Source organism: Monodelphis domestica, chromosome 2 (assembly GCF_027887165.1).
Source record: "Monodelphis domestica isolate mMonDom1 chromosome 2, mMonDom1.pri, whole genome shotgun sequence".
Lineage (NCBI taxonomy): Eukaryota > Metazoa > Chordata > Mammalia > Didelphimorphia > Didelphidae > Monodelphis > Monodelphis domestica.
This window is the reverse complement of record NC_077228.1, coordinates 108352182-108368083: the sequence shown is the minus strand read 5'-3', so window position 1 is coordinate 108368083 and position 15902 is coordinate 108352182. Positions and strand designations below refer to the sequence as shown.

At 44.4% G+C, this 15902-nt stretch overlaps 1 protein-coding gene across 11 annotated transcripts in view; it reads left to right on the top strand.

Annotated features, from left to right (window-relative positions):
* PLEKHA6 (pleckstrin homology domain containing A6) overlaps positions 1 to 15902 on the top strand; it is a 243471-nt gene that overhangs the window by 177643 nt on the left and 49926 nt on the right. For 6 of the 11 annotated variants that reach the window (XM_056815781.1, XM_056815785.1, XM_056815776.1 and 3 more), the window contains 5 exons: positions 6263 to 6343; positions 8747 to 8861; positions 10706 to 10810; positions 11475 to 11547; positions 15258 to 15358. In XM_056815781.1, coding sequence (XP_056671759.1) covers positions 6263 to 6343; positions 8747 to 8861; positions 10706 to 10810; positions 11475 to 11547; positions 15258 to 15358 — 475 coding nt within the window. Of the gene's footprint in view, positions 1 to 892; positions 3132 to 6262; positions 6344 to 8746; positions 8862 to 10705; positions 10811 to 11474; positions 11548 to 15257; positions 15359 to 15902 lie in introns of those variants that run through there. The other 5 variants (XM_007481213.3, XM_056815778.1, XM_056815780.1 and 2 more) reach the window with 5 other exon arrangements.

The following is a 15902-nucleotide window of genomic DNA, read 5'->3' as shown; positions in this document are numbered from 1 at the left end:
ATGAGGTCAGACCTGAACCCAGGATCTTCCTCTAGCTGACTCTTAATCCACTGAGCCACCTAGCTGCCTCCAAGCAATTCATTTTTGGAGTAAGCAAGGCGAGTAGAGAAAAGGAATATCTTCGGTTAGAAGATGCCTAGTTCTGAGTGCAGGGGGTTGTCAGTGCTGGAAGACCCAGGGCTTTCAAGTAGGCTCTGTGCAGCTCTTCCTGGATGATAAAGCATTTGTGGAAAGGAAAGACAGAGGATTTTTTTTTAATGAAAAAAAAAATTAAATCCTTACCTTCTGTCTTAGAATCAGTGCTGTTATGTATTGGTTCTAAGGCAGAAGAGCAGTAAGGGTTAGGCAATGGGGGTTAAATGACTTGCCCAGGATCACACAGTTAGGAAAGAGGATTCTTAAGGGGCATACTGGTGCTTGTACCAGTCAGTGGAGTTTCCTCACCCTATTCTCTTCTCTCTCAAGCATTTGGTGAAAGAAGAACATAAGAGGGCCTCAGAGCAAAAACAAAATAACTGGCATGGGATCAAAAATCTAGTTAGGACCTCTGAAGCTCAAATCCTTCATTTTATAGAGGTGGAAACTAAGACCCAGGAAATTTAAGTACTTGCTCAATGTCACACAGATAGTATATGACAGAAGCTTACTGAGGGACTGTGTGTCCATTTAATAATGGTAAACTGAGGCTATGTTAGAACTTCCCATCCATTCTTTCTGTTTGAGTTCCAAGTGGCATAGTGGATAGGGTGTTGGGACTAGAGTAAGGAAGAGCTGAGTTCAAATCCAGCCTCTTTACAGAGTTGTTTTTAGGATCAAGTGACATATTATGTTTAATTTTTTTTTAAACCCTTACCTTCTTTCTTAGAATCGATGATAGCTTTTGGTTCCAAGGCAAAAAAGCTTTAAGAGTTAGACAACTGGGCTTATGTGACTTGCCCAGGGTCACATGGCTAGGAATTAATCTAAGGCTATATTTGAACCCAGCACCTCCTGTCTTTCGGTCTGACTCTCTATCCTCTGAGTCACCACTGCTCCACAAATGAGATATTTGTAAAACCCTCAGCACAGTTCCTGGTGCATGATAGGTCCTATATAAATGAGATATATTATTATGCTTAATTATGAATTCCCATACACAGAAATAGTCAAACACCGTAGCATAGTGTTCAATAAACCCAACCCAGAAATTTCTGAGTTAAGGACCCTGTATTTGACAAAAACTTCTGGAACAACTGGAAGAAGTCAGGCAGAAATTAGGGTTAGGTCAACATCTCACATAAAACACATATATAATACTGTTTCATCTCAAGATAGGAGTTATCAAAGGTAAAACTCCCACCCTCTGACAGCTGAATGAATCAACAAGCTTTGGGAAGTGATCCAACTTGGCGATTTAAATGCTAAATTTAAAGGCTGAGCTCTGTAGAAATGAGACCAGGCTACCTCATTCTATGGCAAAAGGAGAATTCAGGCTTTTGCTTTCCATTTATTGCTGGATTGTTAAGTTCTCTGACCTCATTCCATCTTCAAAGAAGCCTTATCAACTCTCCCTTGGTGTCTGCCATGACATCACAGACTACCCTGACAACTGCCTGGGATGTCAACAGAATGCTGGTGTTGTTGAAAAAAGATCTAGCAGGAGCTACTGTTGTCCATCACCCCTGAGGAGTAGGGGGGACTGCCATTGAGTTAAAATGGATCTAAATTTGGTATCAGGAAGAACTTGCTGAGATTTATATGGGCCCATACCTGATCATGAAGAACCAGGGAGATGCTTGTTAGTTGGGTAGAGCTGGGCTCAGCCCTTCCTGGAGGCAGGGGAAGAGAAGACATTTAGGCATTTGGTCCCAAGGACCTGGGAGATGCCAAGCCAATGCAGTGGAAATAGAATCATTCTCAGACTACTGAGAATTTGGGGGAATAAACGACTTTGAGTGAACTTGCTGGCTTCTATGTAGGTTTCAGTCCCAGACAGAAATTGACAACTTGCATCTGGGAGAATTTTCAAGAAAAAGCTTTAGGCCACCTCTCCAAGCTTCTCCTTTTGGCTACCCTCTTCCCCCAGGAGCTCCGGGAGGAAGCTTCATTTCCATTTACCCTCCTTTCCAACAACTCCGAACCTCCACTCGCCATCCCTATTCCTGGGCTGTAAGCCTGGTGGTACGGCCTCCCATTAGTTCTATAATCATCAGCTCCTGGGAAGAGCAACCTGGTGTAGTTTCCAAAGGGAACGTGCCATCGAGGAGATGATTACAGCTACGTCTTCATTCATTAAGCAAGCCCCTGTTGCCATAGACTGGCTGGGCAGGAGAAGGGAGAGGGGGTTGGGGGAGACTTATTCAATCAATCCCATCTCCCAGGGCGGGTACAGGCAACAACAGCAGTGGCGGCGGCAGCAGCAGCAGCGGCGGCGGTGGCAAATAAACCTCGAGATCCTTTAACCCCCGTGGCTCCAGGATCCTCCCAGGCAGCAAAGAAGCGCACTTGTTTTTTTCTGCCTAATGGGGCACCACGGTCCTGGCCAAGGTAGAAGAGGTGGAGAGGGCGACTTTTTCCTGCAGTTACAGAGCTGGCAGGAGTCTTTGCCATGCAGGCTGGAATGCAGCCTCTATCCCCGCCGCCCTCCTGCCTCTCTCAGTGGCATTAGCTCATCGAGGTCCAGCCGCCTGGAAGTTATACACCTGCTCTATGTGTGTGTGCGTGTGCTCGTGTATGTGTGTGTGTCTACTTCAGCATTTTCTCCTTGGGGACCTGAACTGGGATGGTTATATCCTCTTATCTCTTGGTGTGTCTTCTGCATGCCTCTGAGAACCTTCAGGCATTCGAACAGAATGCTGAGAAAGCAGCAGGCCCAGTAGAACACCCTTGGGCGCCCCCTCTTCTCCACCCCGGCCAAGCATCCCACCCTGCTCCCCAACAAGAGGTGGGAGCTGGGAAGGTGGGGCACAGTCAGCAGGATCCATGTGGTCTTCTCGAGGTCCTGGGATGCGACCGTGGACGGGGGAGAGTGACCAGAGGACTTACCTCCCGGAGGGATGGTAGGCTCAGGGGGCCAGTGAAACTAACACTGCCGGCTTGGGTACGGAGCTGTCCAGGAAGATGCTGAAGTTTCGGGCTGATCGGAGAGTCAGGTAGGGCTTGCCCTATCCCCCTCCCTGCACTTTCTGTGGGGGCGAGCCTGCGGAGTAAAGCTGAAGGAGGCTGGGCTGACTCAGGCCATTTGGGTCCTAGAAAAGGGGGGTGGGGGGAGCCTTTATGGGATGAAGACGGGAAGAGAACAGCAGTTAGGTCAATGGTTGCTGCATTGCAGTGCTTGTGAAGGAGAAACTTCATCTAGAATTGGTGTAGCTGGGACAAGTGAGAGGACATTACTTGGGAAAGTTGGAGGGTGGGAAAGTCAGGGAGAGGAAGAGAATGTTCCTTCCCTGAAATGCTCAGAAAAGGTGGAGATGTGTGTGTGTGTGTGTGTGTGTGTGTGTCCCTACAAGGAATATGCAGAGCTGGAGGGGCTGGGGGATAATTTGGGGAGGAAGGAAACTGACTTCAAGGTACTCCTTTGTGCTGCAAATGACAGAAAGCTTGGTTTCCAGAGAGCTGCTACTATTCATGAACTCCCTTTTTTAGGGGAGGGGAAACAAGAAGTGGGGTGGTTCTTGAGACAAAGGGTTCCTGAAAGATGTTTAGACTATAGGCACCCTGTGTTGATAGAGTTTAGGAAAGACCCCTGGCTGGATACTAGAATGGAGGGCTCAAGGAATGGGGGACCCCTAAAATCAATTATGAACCACCAGACTATACCCCGTTTTCTTGTCAGTAGGTGTTGACCAGATCTGGCCTTCTGGTTGGCAAGTTCCCCAGTTTGGCCAGTTAGGTCAGGCTGGTTATGTTGTCCCCTCAGTGAATTCTTATATTTCTTTTAAATTCTTTGATCTATGTCAACACCCTCCTTTCCACTTACTCACCACTATATCTTTAAGTTGAGCTCAGCTTTGGCTCCTTAAAGATAGGTGAATTGAAGTAGAAATTACAGATCACCCAGAGCCCATTGAGGACTAAACTGAGGTCTGTGAGGTTGGGATGGGATGGGTTGGATCTTGGCAAAGTTAGTATACTACTCTTCGATACTTTTGTGTATATCATTTTCCTGAAGATACTGGTACAAGAAGTGCTTTAATCAGAGGATCTGAGTTTAATGCCTCTAATGCTTACTACATGTGTGACCTTGGGTCTTGACCCACCTAGTTCTCAGTTTCCTCATCTGTGAAAAGAGGGGGTTGAACTGCTTGGTACTTGGCCTCTGAGGTCCCTTCCAGCTGTTAATCTATGTTCCTACGATCATGTTCTCTTCTGGGACTAATTGCTATGTAGCTTTTTAAAAACCATAATTTTTATTAGTAGTTTTTGTTTTTACCAACATTTCCGAATGTACCCTTTTCCTCCTCTCAGAGAGTTTGTTCTTATAATAAGCAATAACATAAAGGGAATAAAATAGTTCAGTAAAATTAGCATGTTGGGAAATGCCTGATGTGAAATGCAGTGTTCCATGCCCATTGTCCTCAACCTTTGCAAAGAATCACATAGGAGGTGCCTCTTATTTCAGCTGTTTTCTTTGAGACCAAGGTTGGCCATTATAATTTTACATTTCTTTTGTATTGCTGTTCTTTCTATTAACATGTTGTAGCTATTGTGTATATGGTTTTCCTGGTTCTGCCGACTTCACTTTATATGAGCTCATATCTCTTTCCAGTATCCTCTACCTATAGCATCCTATCTGTCATTTCTTATATTAAAGTAATTTTTCATTACATCTATGGACCATATTTTGTTCAGTTATCTCCAGTTGATTGTTCCATAGCTTGTTAAGAAAAACGGTGGGTACCTTTAAATGGGTACAAGTAGAGAGAAATAATAGGAGGGGAATGGGACCAAGAGTCTACTGAGCAGCCAAGTCAGACTGTCTTCCTATTCTAGAATGGTTTGGATACTGCCCTGTCTGACTAGGCTGCTCAGAGGCATACATTATACAGGATGGCCCAAGCCCTCATCTCTGGATGAATTTCCTGACCCCTCTCCCCTCCACCTTTACTTGGTACCCAACAGTCCCTCACTTTCAGGCAGATCCATTTGTGACATTTTTATTTGGTCAGGGGAGCCCAGATAGGGGCCTCTCAGAATAGCAACTGCGATGTTGCCATCCCATCTGTCTCTGCAAAGACCCAGTGCCTAGTTAATCACCTCTCCTGTCTCCTTCCTGGCAGCCTCTCCCTCCAACATCCCTATTGCCTCCCCATCCACAGCATCCCTTAATTAGATCTGTCTGTTATGCCATCATTCTACCTCAGAGCTTGACAATTCCCAGAGTTTCAGGCCTCACTGAGCAGTCCTTGGTCAGGGAGATTTTTATTTCCATTTTTTTTTGTAATGAGCTTTGGATTTGGGATATGAATGAGTCCCTGCTCAGTACTAAAAAGGGAATTAGAGGATCCCACACTCCACTTAAAGAAGGGGAGACTGAGGCATAGTAGAGGAGGAGTACAAGATAGGAAGTTTGTTTATTCATTCATCATTAAATGCATATTGAGTGCCCTCCCCTCTCCCCACTTTGAGGCATCATGTTGGCAGGGATTGTCCCTGGAAACAGAAGTCTGGTATCCTGACATTCAGCATCATCTTTAGATATACTTTGTATTAGATTGGCTTTTAGAAACAATTCTGCATCACCCCTTCTCTCCCAATATTTCTTAAGTAGAGGTCAAGTATGTGTTTTAGCCCCATCATCAGGGCTGTCAGCCAAAGGCCAGTGTTGACATAGGGAAGCTTCCCTTGACTTCTGGGGATTCAGGAATTGTTGCTAGTGCTGGAAGTGCTCAGGGTTTTACCTAGACCCCAGCTTACCTGCTCACTCCATCAGGAGGTCATAGGATCATAGATTTAGAGTTGGAAAGGGTCTTAGAAACTCTTAAGTACAATCCATTTATTTTAGGTGAGGAAATTAGGGCACAGAGAGTTTAAATGACTTGCTCAGGGTCACAAAGCAAGTTAACTATCTGAGGATTTGAACCTAAGCCTTACTGACAGCAGATTTGGTGATTGATCTATCCATTATGCCATACTGCCTTTCAGTTGAGACAGGGGAGAAGCTCTTGTCCTGCCAACCTATCACCAGTCTTGTGTTCCATCTTCTATATTTGCTTGGATATTATTCACCCTTTCTCCTGAACCCTTTCACCTTCATATATGTCTATCTCTCTTACACCTACAGCCACAATGAAAGACGGAACACATTTCTGCACCCAGTGACCGGCCAAATCCCGGAAGAAAACAAAAGATTTGACTTGAGAAAGTAAGCTTGCCCTCTCTTCTGCTGCCTGTTAATCTGTGGATTACATCTATGCCTTTTCCCTTTAATGTCCATTGTCTGTGCATCAGAGAGGGAAGGGAAGAGAGGTATTTAGGGTGCTCCTAAATATAGGAATATTGGGGGAACATCACTAGCTTGACACCAACACTTTTCCCAAGGCTTCTAAAGATCAAGCTAGCTGACTAGATTGAAAGCCCCATAAGGGCAAGAACTGTGCCTTATTTATTATGGCATCCCCCTCAGTGCCCAGCACAGAGATCAGTAGACAGTAAGCATTTAATATTTGTTCAGTAAAATGTTGTGGGACGTATCCTTTGGATTTAGCTCTGATAGTTTGGGCCCTTCTTGAGGGAAGTATGATGGGAGTTTTGTGGGACCAGAAAGGGGTTCAGTATGTAATCAGAGAGAGATCATTTCTTGATCAATTCAGGCTAAGATCAAGTTTGGCAGGGATGAGGAGCTCTTTCAGAACTCCGTTGTCCTAGTAATGAGAACTGAGTCCTCATTATTCCTTCCCATTTTTGAATGGTTCTCCAAACTAAGAACTCAAACAGGAAAATCAGGTAGAAATTATAGACAATTAAAAGACACATTTCTCATTATTTATCCAGACTTTTTAGACTAGAGGGGAGAAAGTATGGGGAGCTTTTAAAATTTCTTTGCATGCCCTGAAGCAACTTGTGGGCCTGAGCCAATAGAAGCAGCTGCTGGTTTTTCAGAAAAGAACAGAATTCCACAGAATAGTCATCCCCCAATGATGTGATCCCTTGATCACTAGGAAGCACTGATTTTACTTTTATTTTTTTAGTTTATTTATTTAATTAATTTCCCTCCCCTCCTCTCATCCCCCTCCCATACCCAACGAGCAATTCCACTGGGTTTTACATGTGTCATTGATCAAGACCTATTTCCATATTATTAACATTCGCACTAGGGTGATCATCTAGAGTCTACATCCCCAATCTTATCCCCATCACCGCATGTGATCAAGCAGTTGTTTTTCTTCTGTGTTTCTACTCCTATAGTCCTTTCTCTGGACACAGATAGCTTTCTCATAAATCTCTCAGAATTGTTCTGGATCATTGCATTGCTGCTAGTAGAGAAGTCCATTACATTTGATTGTGCCACAACGTATCAGTCTCTGTGTATAATGTTATAATGTTCTCCTGGTTCTGCTCCTTTCACTTTGCATCAATTCCTGGAGGTCCTTCCAGTTCACATGGAATTCCTCCAGCTCATTATTCCTTTTAGCACAATAGTATTCTATCACCAATAGATACCACAATTTGTTCAGCCATTCCCCAATCGAAGGGCATCCCCTCATTTTCCAATTTTTTTGCCACCACAAAGAGTGTGGCTATAAATATTTTTGTATAAGTCTTTTTCCTTATTATCTTTTTGGGGGTACAACCCCAGCAGTGCTATCACTGGATCAAGGGGCAGGCACTCTTTTAAAGCCCTTTGGCATAGTTCCAAATTGCCTTTCAGAATGGTTGGATCAATTCACAGCTCCACCAGCAATGCCTCAATTTTCCCAATTTTGTCACATCCCCTCCAACAGTTATTACTTTCCTTTGCTGACATATTAGTCAATCTGCAGGTGTGAGATGGTACCTCAGAGTTGTTTTGATTTGCATTTCCCCAATTATAAGAGATGTAGAACACCTTTCCATGTGCTTATTGATAGTTTTGATTTCTTTATCTGAAAATTGGCTATTCTCACCCATTTATCAATTGGGGAATGGCTTGGTTTTTCGTACAATTGATTTAGCTGCTTATAAATTTGAGTAATTAGACCTTTTTCAGAGTTTTTTTTTAATAAAGATTTTTCTCAATTTGTTGCTTCCCTTGTAATTTTGGTTGCATTGATTTTGTTAATATAAAACTTTTTTAATTTAATGTAATAACAATTATCCATTTTATGTTTTGTAATATTTTCTATCTCTTGCTTGGTCTTAAAATCTGTCCTTTCCCATAGATATGACAGGTATTACTTTTATTTTTTTTAAAGGATAAGACTGTGTTGATATCTTGTTTTTTATTCACCTATATTTCCCAACTTTCCCTCTCATTCCCTGAGTATAGTGCCCTGTAAATTGAAGCTAACGTATTAAAAAAAAAAAGAGGAAAAGATAGTTTGGCAAAACTAACCAACACATACAATTTGGAGGGATTTTATGTAAGATGTTCTATACCCATCCCTACCTCTGCGAAGAAGTTGGGGGAGAGTAAAAGTACCAATTTTCTAGTAAAGGGTCAGGAATTAGAGGACAAGGAAATAGGAAAAGGAAGAAGCTGGAAAAAAATGATTGCTCATAATCATAAAAAATGATTAATCATAATGACAAATTTCCCTCTTCTCTTCCTGTCTGACTTGGGGCTCAGATCTGCCTCGGACATGTCCAGTAAAACTGGTGGAAAGCGTTCGACAACCACCTCTAGTGACACAGTCAACAACAACATGGTGTCTGAGGTTCCCTCTGAACGGCCCAATGTCAGGGTAAGTCTTTCCCCCAGAGAATCCCAAAGTCTGGGGAGACCATAGTTAAGTATAGGAAACTAATCAATCTAATGAGACAGTTAACCACAGCCCTGAGCCATCAGAAGAATCCAGAAGGCCTTCTCCTACCTCCCTTAACTGAAAACTCCTTGCAGTGTTCCCAAATCCCTAAAAGTTCTGGATTTTATGTAGTTTTAAAAGAAAACAAAATTTGCTAAGCACTTCTTTCTATTGGTTCCTTTAATCCTGATAATAACCTCACAACTATTCTTGTCTCCATTTTAAGGGTGATAAAACTGAGGCCCTACAAAGTTTTCAGTCCAGGGCTTTGTATTACAGTGGGCTTTCCAGGGATCCCAGTATCTTAAAGAATCAGAGTATCCATAACTGGATGGGACCTTAAAGTTCATCTAGTAAACTTTCCCATTTTACAGATAAAGAAACTAAGGCTCAGGAAGGTTAGATGACTTATCCAGGCCACATAGTAGCAAACCTAGGATTCAAATTCAGGTCCTGTCACTCTAAGGTTTGACATTCCCAAGTTCAGTGTTCTTTTCACTGAAAGAGCATTTCCTCTATTAAATCATTCCAAGAGAACTTTGTATTCCTCCCCTAGAATCCTCCCCTTTGCTATTTTTTAAATTGGTTTTGATTTCTAATCCCTGCCTTAGACATCAGACTTCCTGAAACTTTCTGAATCCTTCATGAATTCTTGGGGTTTACCTGCTGTGCCCCATCCCCTTCTTTTGTTATTGCCCTCATCTCTTAATGCCTGGCTCAAGCATGCCCTTACTCTCTCCTTTCTTACACCAGGGGTTATACTCTACACACACACACACACACACACACACACACACACACACACACACACACACACACACACACAAAGAGTACATTTTTAGGGCCTCTTTACAGAGAAGAAAATCCCTAAATTCAGAAATAGCCTACTAGGAGAAGATCGTTAGAAATATGAATATAAAAAGTCTCTCTGCTCCCAGCCTAGGTGGCCCTTAACTTCTTTAGTGATTCAGTCTAGCTACTTATTCAGTTCCCTGGGAGCCTGGCTCATTAGGATTCCTTCTGCCTGGAGCATCAGCTTTCTCCTGGCCCTGAGACAAGAATGGTATCTTTCCTTACACAGTGCCCCCAGGCTTCTTTGGAGGGGAAGGTGAGGGTGGTGGAGGGCAGGATTCTTCTCCCAAGGCCCCCTGCATTGAGCTTGTTCTCCAGGCTTGTTCAACCAATTGAAAACCATTCTGATGGCTGGGGAGGTGGGGTGAGGAGGAGGTTAGTGTTCTGCCCAAATTACTATGCAAATCACTTGCTATCTAAGGTGTTTTCTTTCTCTACTAAGAAGGAACTATGAAACAGGTACAGGCAGTTCCTACCACTTCAACAACCAAAATAATTAAAGCTGAAGCACAGCTTGCCCCCCAAGTACATGACAGAGAACCTTCCTGGGCTTTTAAGGAAAGGTGCTAAGTGATTTGTTCAAAGTCAAAGCTGTTCAGTGGCAGAAAGGAGAGAGATAGGGGAAGGAAGAAGGGGAGAAAAGGAAAGAGAGGGGAGAGGAGAGAAGGGGAGGAAGGATGAGAAAAGGGAGGGAAGGAGGAAGGGAGGAAGAAAGTGGGAGAGGTGGGGGAAGAGTGAGGGAGAGGGGGAGAAAAGGAAAGAGAGGAGAAAAGGGAAAGAAGGGAGAGGGAGGGGGAGGGGTGAGAGACAGAGAGAGAGACTGTCTAGTACTTCTGAATTTCTGAATAGAGGCAGCCATCCTAGAAGACCTGGTAAGGAGGTAAGGGGTGTGGGGAGCAAAATTGACCCCTTCTCTGATTCTTCTTCCCCAGGCACCTCGTACTTCCCGCAAAGCTATAGCCTTTGGCAAACGATCCAATTCCATGAAGCGAAACCCCAATGCTGCTGTCACAAAAAGTGGTTGGCTCTTCAAACAGGTACTTTTCCTCACATGCTATCTGAAATGCCATTCTATCCTCCTTGTATCTATGAAGAAACTGTGGATGCCCCCCAGGGCTCTGTTCTGAGTCCCATCTTCATCTCCCTCTACATGGTTTCACATAGCATTCTTGTTTGCTCCCAGGGACAATGATATAATTGAATAATAAGGCACTCTCTCTCTAGTCTCCTCATGTTTGCACTGGCTTCCCCCATGCCTGGAATTCCCTCTTCCCCCTCTCATTTCAGCCTCTTGGCTTCCCTAGTTTCTTTCCAGTCTCACCTAATAGGTAAGTGACCCTCTACTAGATGATCCCATTTGCTTAATTCCAGTGCCTTCTCTCTGTTGGGAATATATGCAATTTGTTTTCCCCTTCTTGTTTTCCTGTTATGTCCCCTATTGGACTATGAGCTCCTTGAGAGCCTTTCTTTGATGATTGACTGACTGAGCTATCTGCTTTCTCATTTATCCTCTGAGTTACCTGAGAAATATTGTTTCTTGTATTCTGAGGCCCTGAGAGGTTCAGTGGTTTCCCCCAAAGGTCTCATAGCATGTTAGTGTCAGAACAAGACTAGATTCCAGATCTCGTTCGTATCTCCCTTCCTCCATGTTTTCTCCCCATACCCTGTTGACAGCCATCTGTTTCTCCATGTGTCTTTCAGGCCAGCTCTGGGGTGAAACAGTGGAATAAACGTTGGTTTGTCCTGGTGGATCGATGCCTCTTCTATTACAAAGGTGAGTTTGCCTCCCTTCCCCACCATCCCCACCCCCAGAGAAGGGACAGCCCCACACTAGCCTCCCACACTTCTTCTGTCCAGCCCCACCTTGCCAGCGTGCAGGCATACACCACACACAGTCTGGTTCAGTCCTTACTAGCACAGGTCCTTACACATAGTAGGCACTTAAACTGTTTATTGACTGGATCAGGGGAGGGGAGGGAAGGGAGAAAGAGCAAAAGAACAAAGAAAGAAAAGGAACTGAATCCATTGGAAGGTTCCATAGCTAAGGCTTCAGAGAGGAGCTCAGGGTACCTGAGGTGTAGATTTCCAGAAGGTCCTGCCTGGCTGTATCCTTCCTTCTAGAGAAAGCACAGCATCTCACCAGCTCTGGGGACTGGGGTTGTTAATTGTCAAAACTCCCCACAGCAACTCTCCAACCTAAGTCAGCTGGCATTTATTTAAGAAGGGCATGTGGTATGGATATAAAACCTCAAATGAAGCAATTCTTGTCCTATGGGAGTTTACATTTGGAGTGTGTGTGTGTGTGTGTGTGGATTCACATAACTCCCACACTGGTAAGCAAATCAGAATATACAATTTGGAGTGGGAATGAGAATCCCTAACCATCCCAGAATCAGTCAACAAACATTTATTAAGCATCTACTATGTGCCTGGGGCTGGAGTCAAGAAGACTCCTCTTTAGGAGTTCAAATCTGGCCTCAGCCATTTACTAGCTGGGTAACCTGGGCAAATCACTCCTCCTCTGTCAGCCTCAGTTTTCTCATCTGTCAAATGAGCTGAAGAAGCTGTATCTTTGCTATGAAAACCCCAAATGGGGTCATGAAGAGTTGGAGACTAGTGAAAGAAATAACAGCATGTGCCAGGCTTTATGCCAGGTACATGCAAAGATGCAAAGAAAGGCAGAAGAGAAACAAAAACTGTCTGCCTTCTAGGAGCTCCCATTCTAATAAGGAATACCTTATGTAAATTACTATGCATATAAAAGATATTTATATTGTTTTGGGTTTTTTTTTCAACCCTTACCTACTGTTTTAGAATTGGTACTAATGCAAAAGAGTGGTAAGGGCTAGGCCTATGTTGGTGAAGGTATGGCACATATGCCCTAGCGTGCTGGAGGAGGCTGATCTGTTCCCCTTGTCCACTGTACTTGGGGACAATTTTCACATGCCCCTCTGCCCAGCAGCCCAATTCGAGCCCTTCCTTCCTCCACTCTGGAATAATACAGGGGGCTCACAGGCAGCTTGAAGGTGCAGTTTGGACACGTGCTCTCTAAAAGGTTCACCAACACTGGTAGGCAATTGGGGTTAAATGACCTGCCCAGGGTCACATATCTAGGAAGCATGAGGTCAACTTTGAACCCAGGCCTCCCAACTCCAGACCTAGGGCTCTATCCGCTCTACCACCTTTCAGCCCCAAGCTATTTCCATTGTGGATGGGAGATTATCTCAGAGGGAAATTACTCTGTATGATAGAAGTTATAATTTGCTTTAATTTTTAGTTTCTTCTAAAGCAGGGATATTGTGTCCCCCAATATGAAGGCATTTAGATAATTATACTATTGCAATCTTGGCAAATTTTCATATTTTAAATTTACAAGCAGGAAATGGCTGGGGGAGTGGAGATGGAGAGAAATGGGAGAACAAATATATTTTTTTAATAAATAAATAAATAATAATATATAATATATAAAATAAATAAATAATAAATAAAAAATTAAGAATAGGAAGTAATTCTTTCCTGGGACCCATGAACCTCTGACTCTTTTCCTAAACTAGAATAAATATATACCTTTAGGTGGACAGTTAGGGAAAATGAAAAGTATGTTAATTATCTCTAAAGTCTTGCCTTCCATCAGATCTTATATCAACTATCAGGTACATTTCAGTAAACTTTTTGGATATTTTGCTTAGGAAGTGGTCATTCAGAACAAAATACATATACAATAATGCTATTCCATATATTGTAAAATTTATTAATATATTACATATAAATTTGTATTAAATCATATAAGATGGATTGTCTTATTTTAGAAGGTATAATTTAATTTTCAGTAATGGTCCATACCCTTGAGAAGCCCAGCATTACACGGGATCCGTGTCCAATGACCTTGGGCAGTGAGCTTGTTAAAGGACTTGGCTCGAATCCTACCACTGTTCCCAAGTGATCAAAGTCACCCTTGCCCAGATCACCCTGGTTTTGCCATGTGTCTCTCGGCAGTATCGACTGGGTTGCTTTTTGCTTTCGTTATATACTTCCCTCCAAAGAAGGGAACAAAATGAAGGAATTGTAGCCTCTGGAATATGAAATTCAGAGGAATAAGGCATAGACTTGGGACAATCCCAGAGCAAAGTCTCTCTGCAACTAGAAAGGCCATTATTCCTCCCACAAGGATGCTGGACACCCATCTTTCTGTTTTTCCTGGGTTCTCCTGGGTGCTCTCCAGTAAATCTTTAACCTTGGCAAACAAACTTTGTACCCCATGACACCCCTACCCTCTTCCAGCTACCCCCCCCCCAATACTACAGCTCAGCTCAGGGAGGGGTGGTAGGTGGAATCTATCCTGAGGAAGTTTATTTCAACAGGGTCTAGGGTGTGAATGGTCTGCCAAGATGTGACTAGTCTCCCAAGTGTGTAAAACCAGATAGTAGGCTCCCCGGGCCAATGAGGAACCCCCCAAAAGTCTTCAGAGAGAAAAGGGGGCTGAGATTCTTGGGAGAACCCTGCTTTGAGGGTGAACACCTCTGGCCACTTCCTGAGAAAGCCAACTTTGGAGCCTAGGGACTTGGAGATCATCTCATTTAACTCTTTCTTCTCACAGATGAGAAAGAAGAGGTGCAGACCGAGGTTAAGACCAATTGCTTTGTGAGATGAAAGACAGGCATGAAAAGAGGAAAGAGGACCAGCCCCGGGGTTCAAGGCTCCAGGGCAGAAAAACAAAACAGCTTTGAAGGGTTAGTGGGATGCTAACTGGTGCTAGAGGTTAATGCTGACTCTAACCCTTCAAAGTTGTGCTATTTTGCCTGGAGCCTGAAATTGAAAAGGGCTCCAAGTGTTTCCAAGCCAGAGGATTAAAAGGGAAAGTAGTAGGATGGGAAAGAGGCCAACTGGGCCTAGGGAGAGGCCAGGTGAGCCTGGGTGGACAGAGGGTGACAACTGAGATTGCTTTTGTTTTAATAGGGCTGTTTTATCCATATATGTGTTTTTGTTTTAAGAAAATGCCCCTGTCCATAGCCTGAAGGTGTGTATTTTGTGATAGCTCAGTCCTTCTATATTAAAGCCTTGAAGCCTTTGGACCAGTCGCCAATAACCCGCAGAGGGCCCCAATTTTAAAAATCGAATCTGGAGTCTCATCTCAGCGGTGGGAAAGAGTTAAGCTGCCGCCCCTCTTTAGCACAGTGGGTCTGGCCCTGCCTTTCCCCTGCCCTGCCCCCAGTTGGCTTATCCAGCCTTACCTCTGGCTGGCAGCTGGGGTCTAGGCTGGCTAATCCGAAGGGCTTCTCTGTGAGCCAGGATGAATAATTCAACAGTGGACATTGTGAACAGGATCCCCAATGGGAAGAGAGAAAGAGCCAGGAGGCGGTGCTGGGAGCTGGGAGGTGGGAGGCCACACTAAGTGGAGCTGCTTCGGCCCCTGTGAGCAGCCTGGGCTCTCCCCTCCCCAACCTTGCCTCACCTTCCCTCTGTCAACCCTTCTTTCTCTTCCAGATGAGAAGGAGGAGAACATCCTGGGAAGCATCCCACTCCTGAGCTTCCGGGTAGGGGCGGTGCAGCCCTCGGATAACATCAGCCGAAAACATACCTTTAAGGTCAGTGGGCCACCCTGGCCGGGCAGAGGCCATCTTTCCGACCTCCTGCCCTCTTCCTAGCTCTTCCAATCAGGTGTTCTTCCAGGTGGTGGGGCGAGGAGGAGGGTCACACTCAGAAGGAAACTCTCCTTTTGGAAACAGGATCACAGATTCTCCAGCTGGAAAGACTCTTAGACCTGCCAGCCCCTCTGCCTCATTTTATTGAGGAGGAAAGGAAAGCCGGAGGTCATGCAGAGCTGGGATTTCAACCCAGGTCCTGGCCACTCCCAGACCCTTGCTTTGGGTATCCTAGAATGAGATGCTGCTGCTTCTCGCTGCTTCCCTAGTCATGGTCGAGGAAGGCTCTGTTGCACTGACTCAGAGCACGGGGGAAGAATTTCAGGGCTCGGGAGAAGTTGTGGCAGAGGTTTCACCTTCTCAGGGAGGGCTGTCCTCTTGGAGGGACTCCTCTCAGGACTGTTTTCAGCTTGGGATACATCAACAAACCTTCAGATTTCCCAGAGGTCCATTAGAGGAGGACCTGTGCAGTGACCTGGGGGACGGA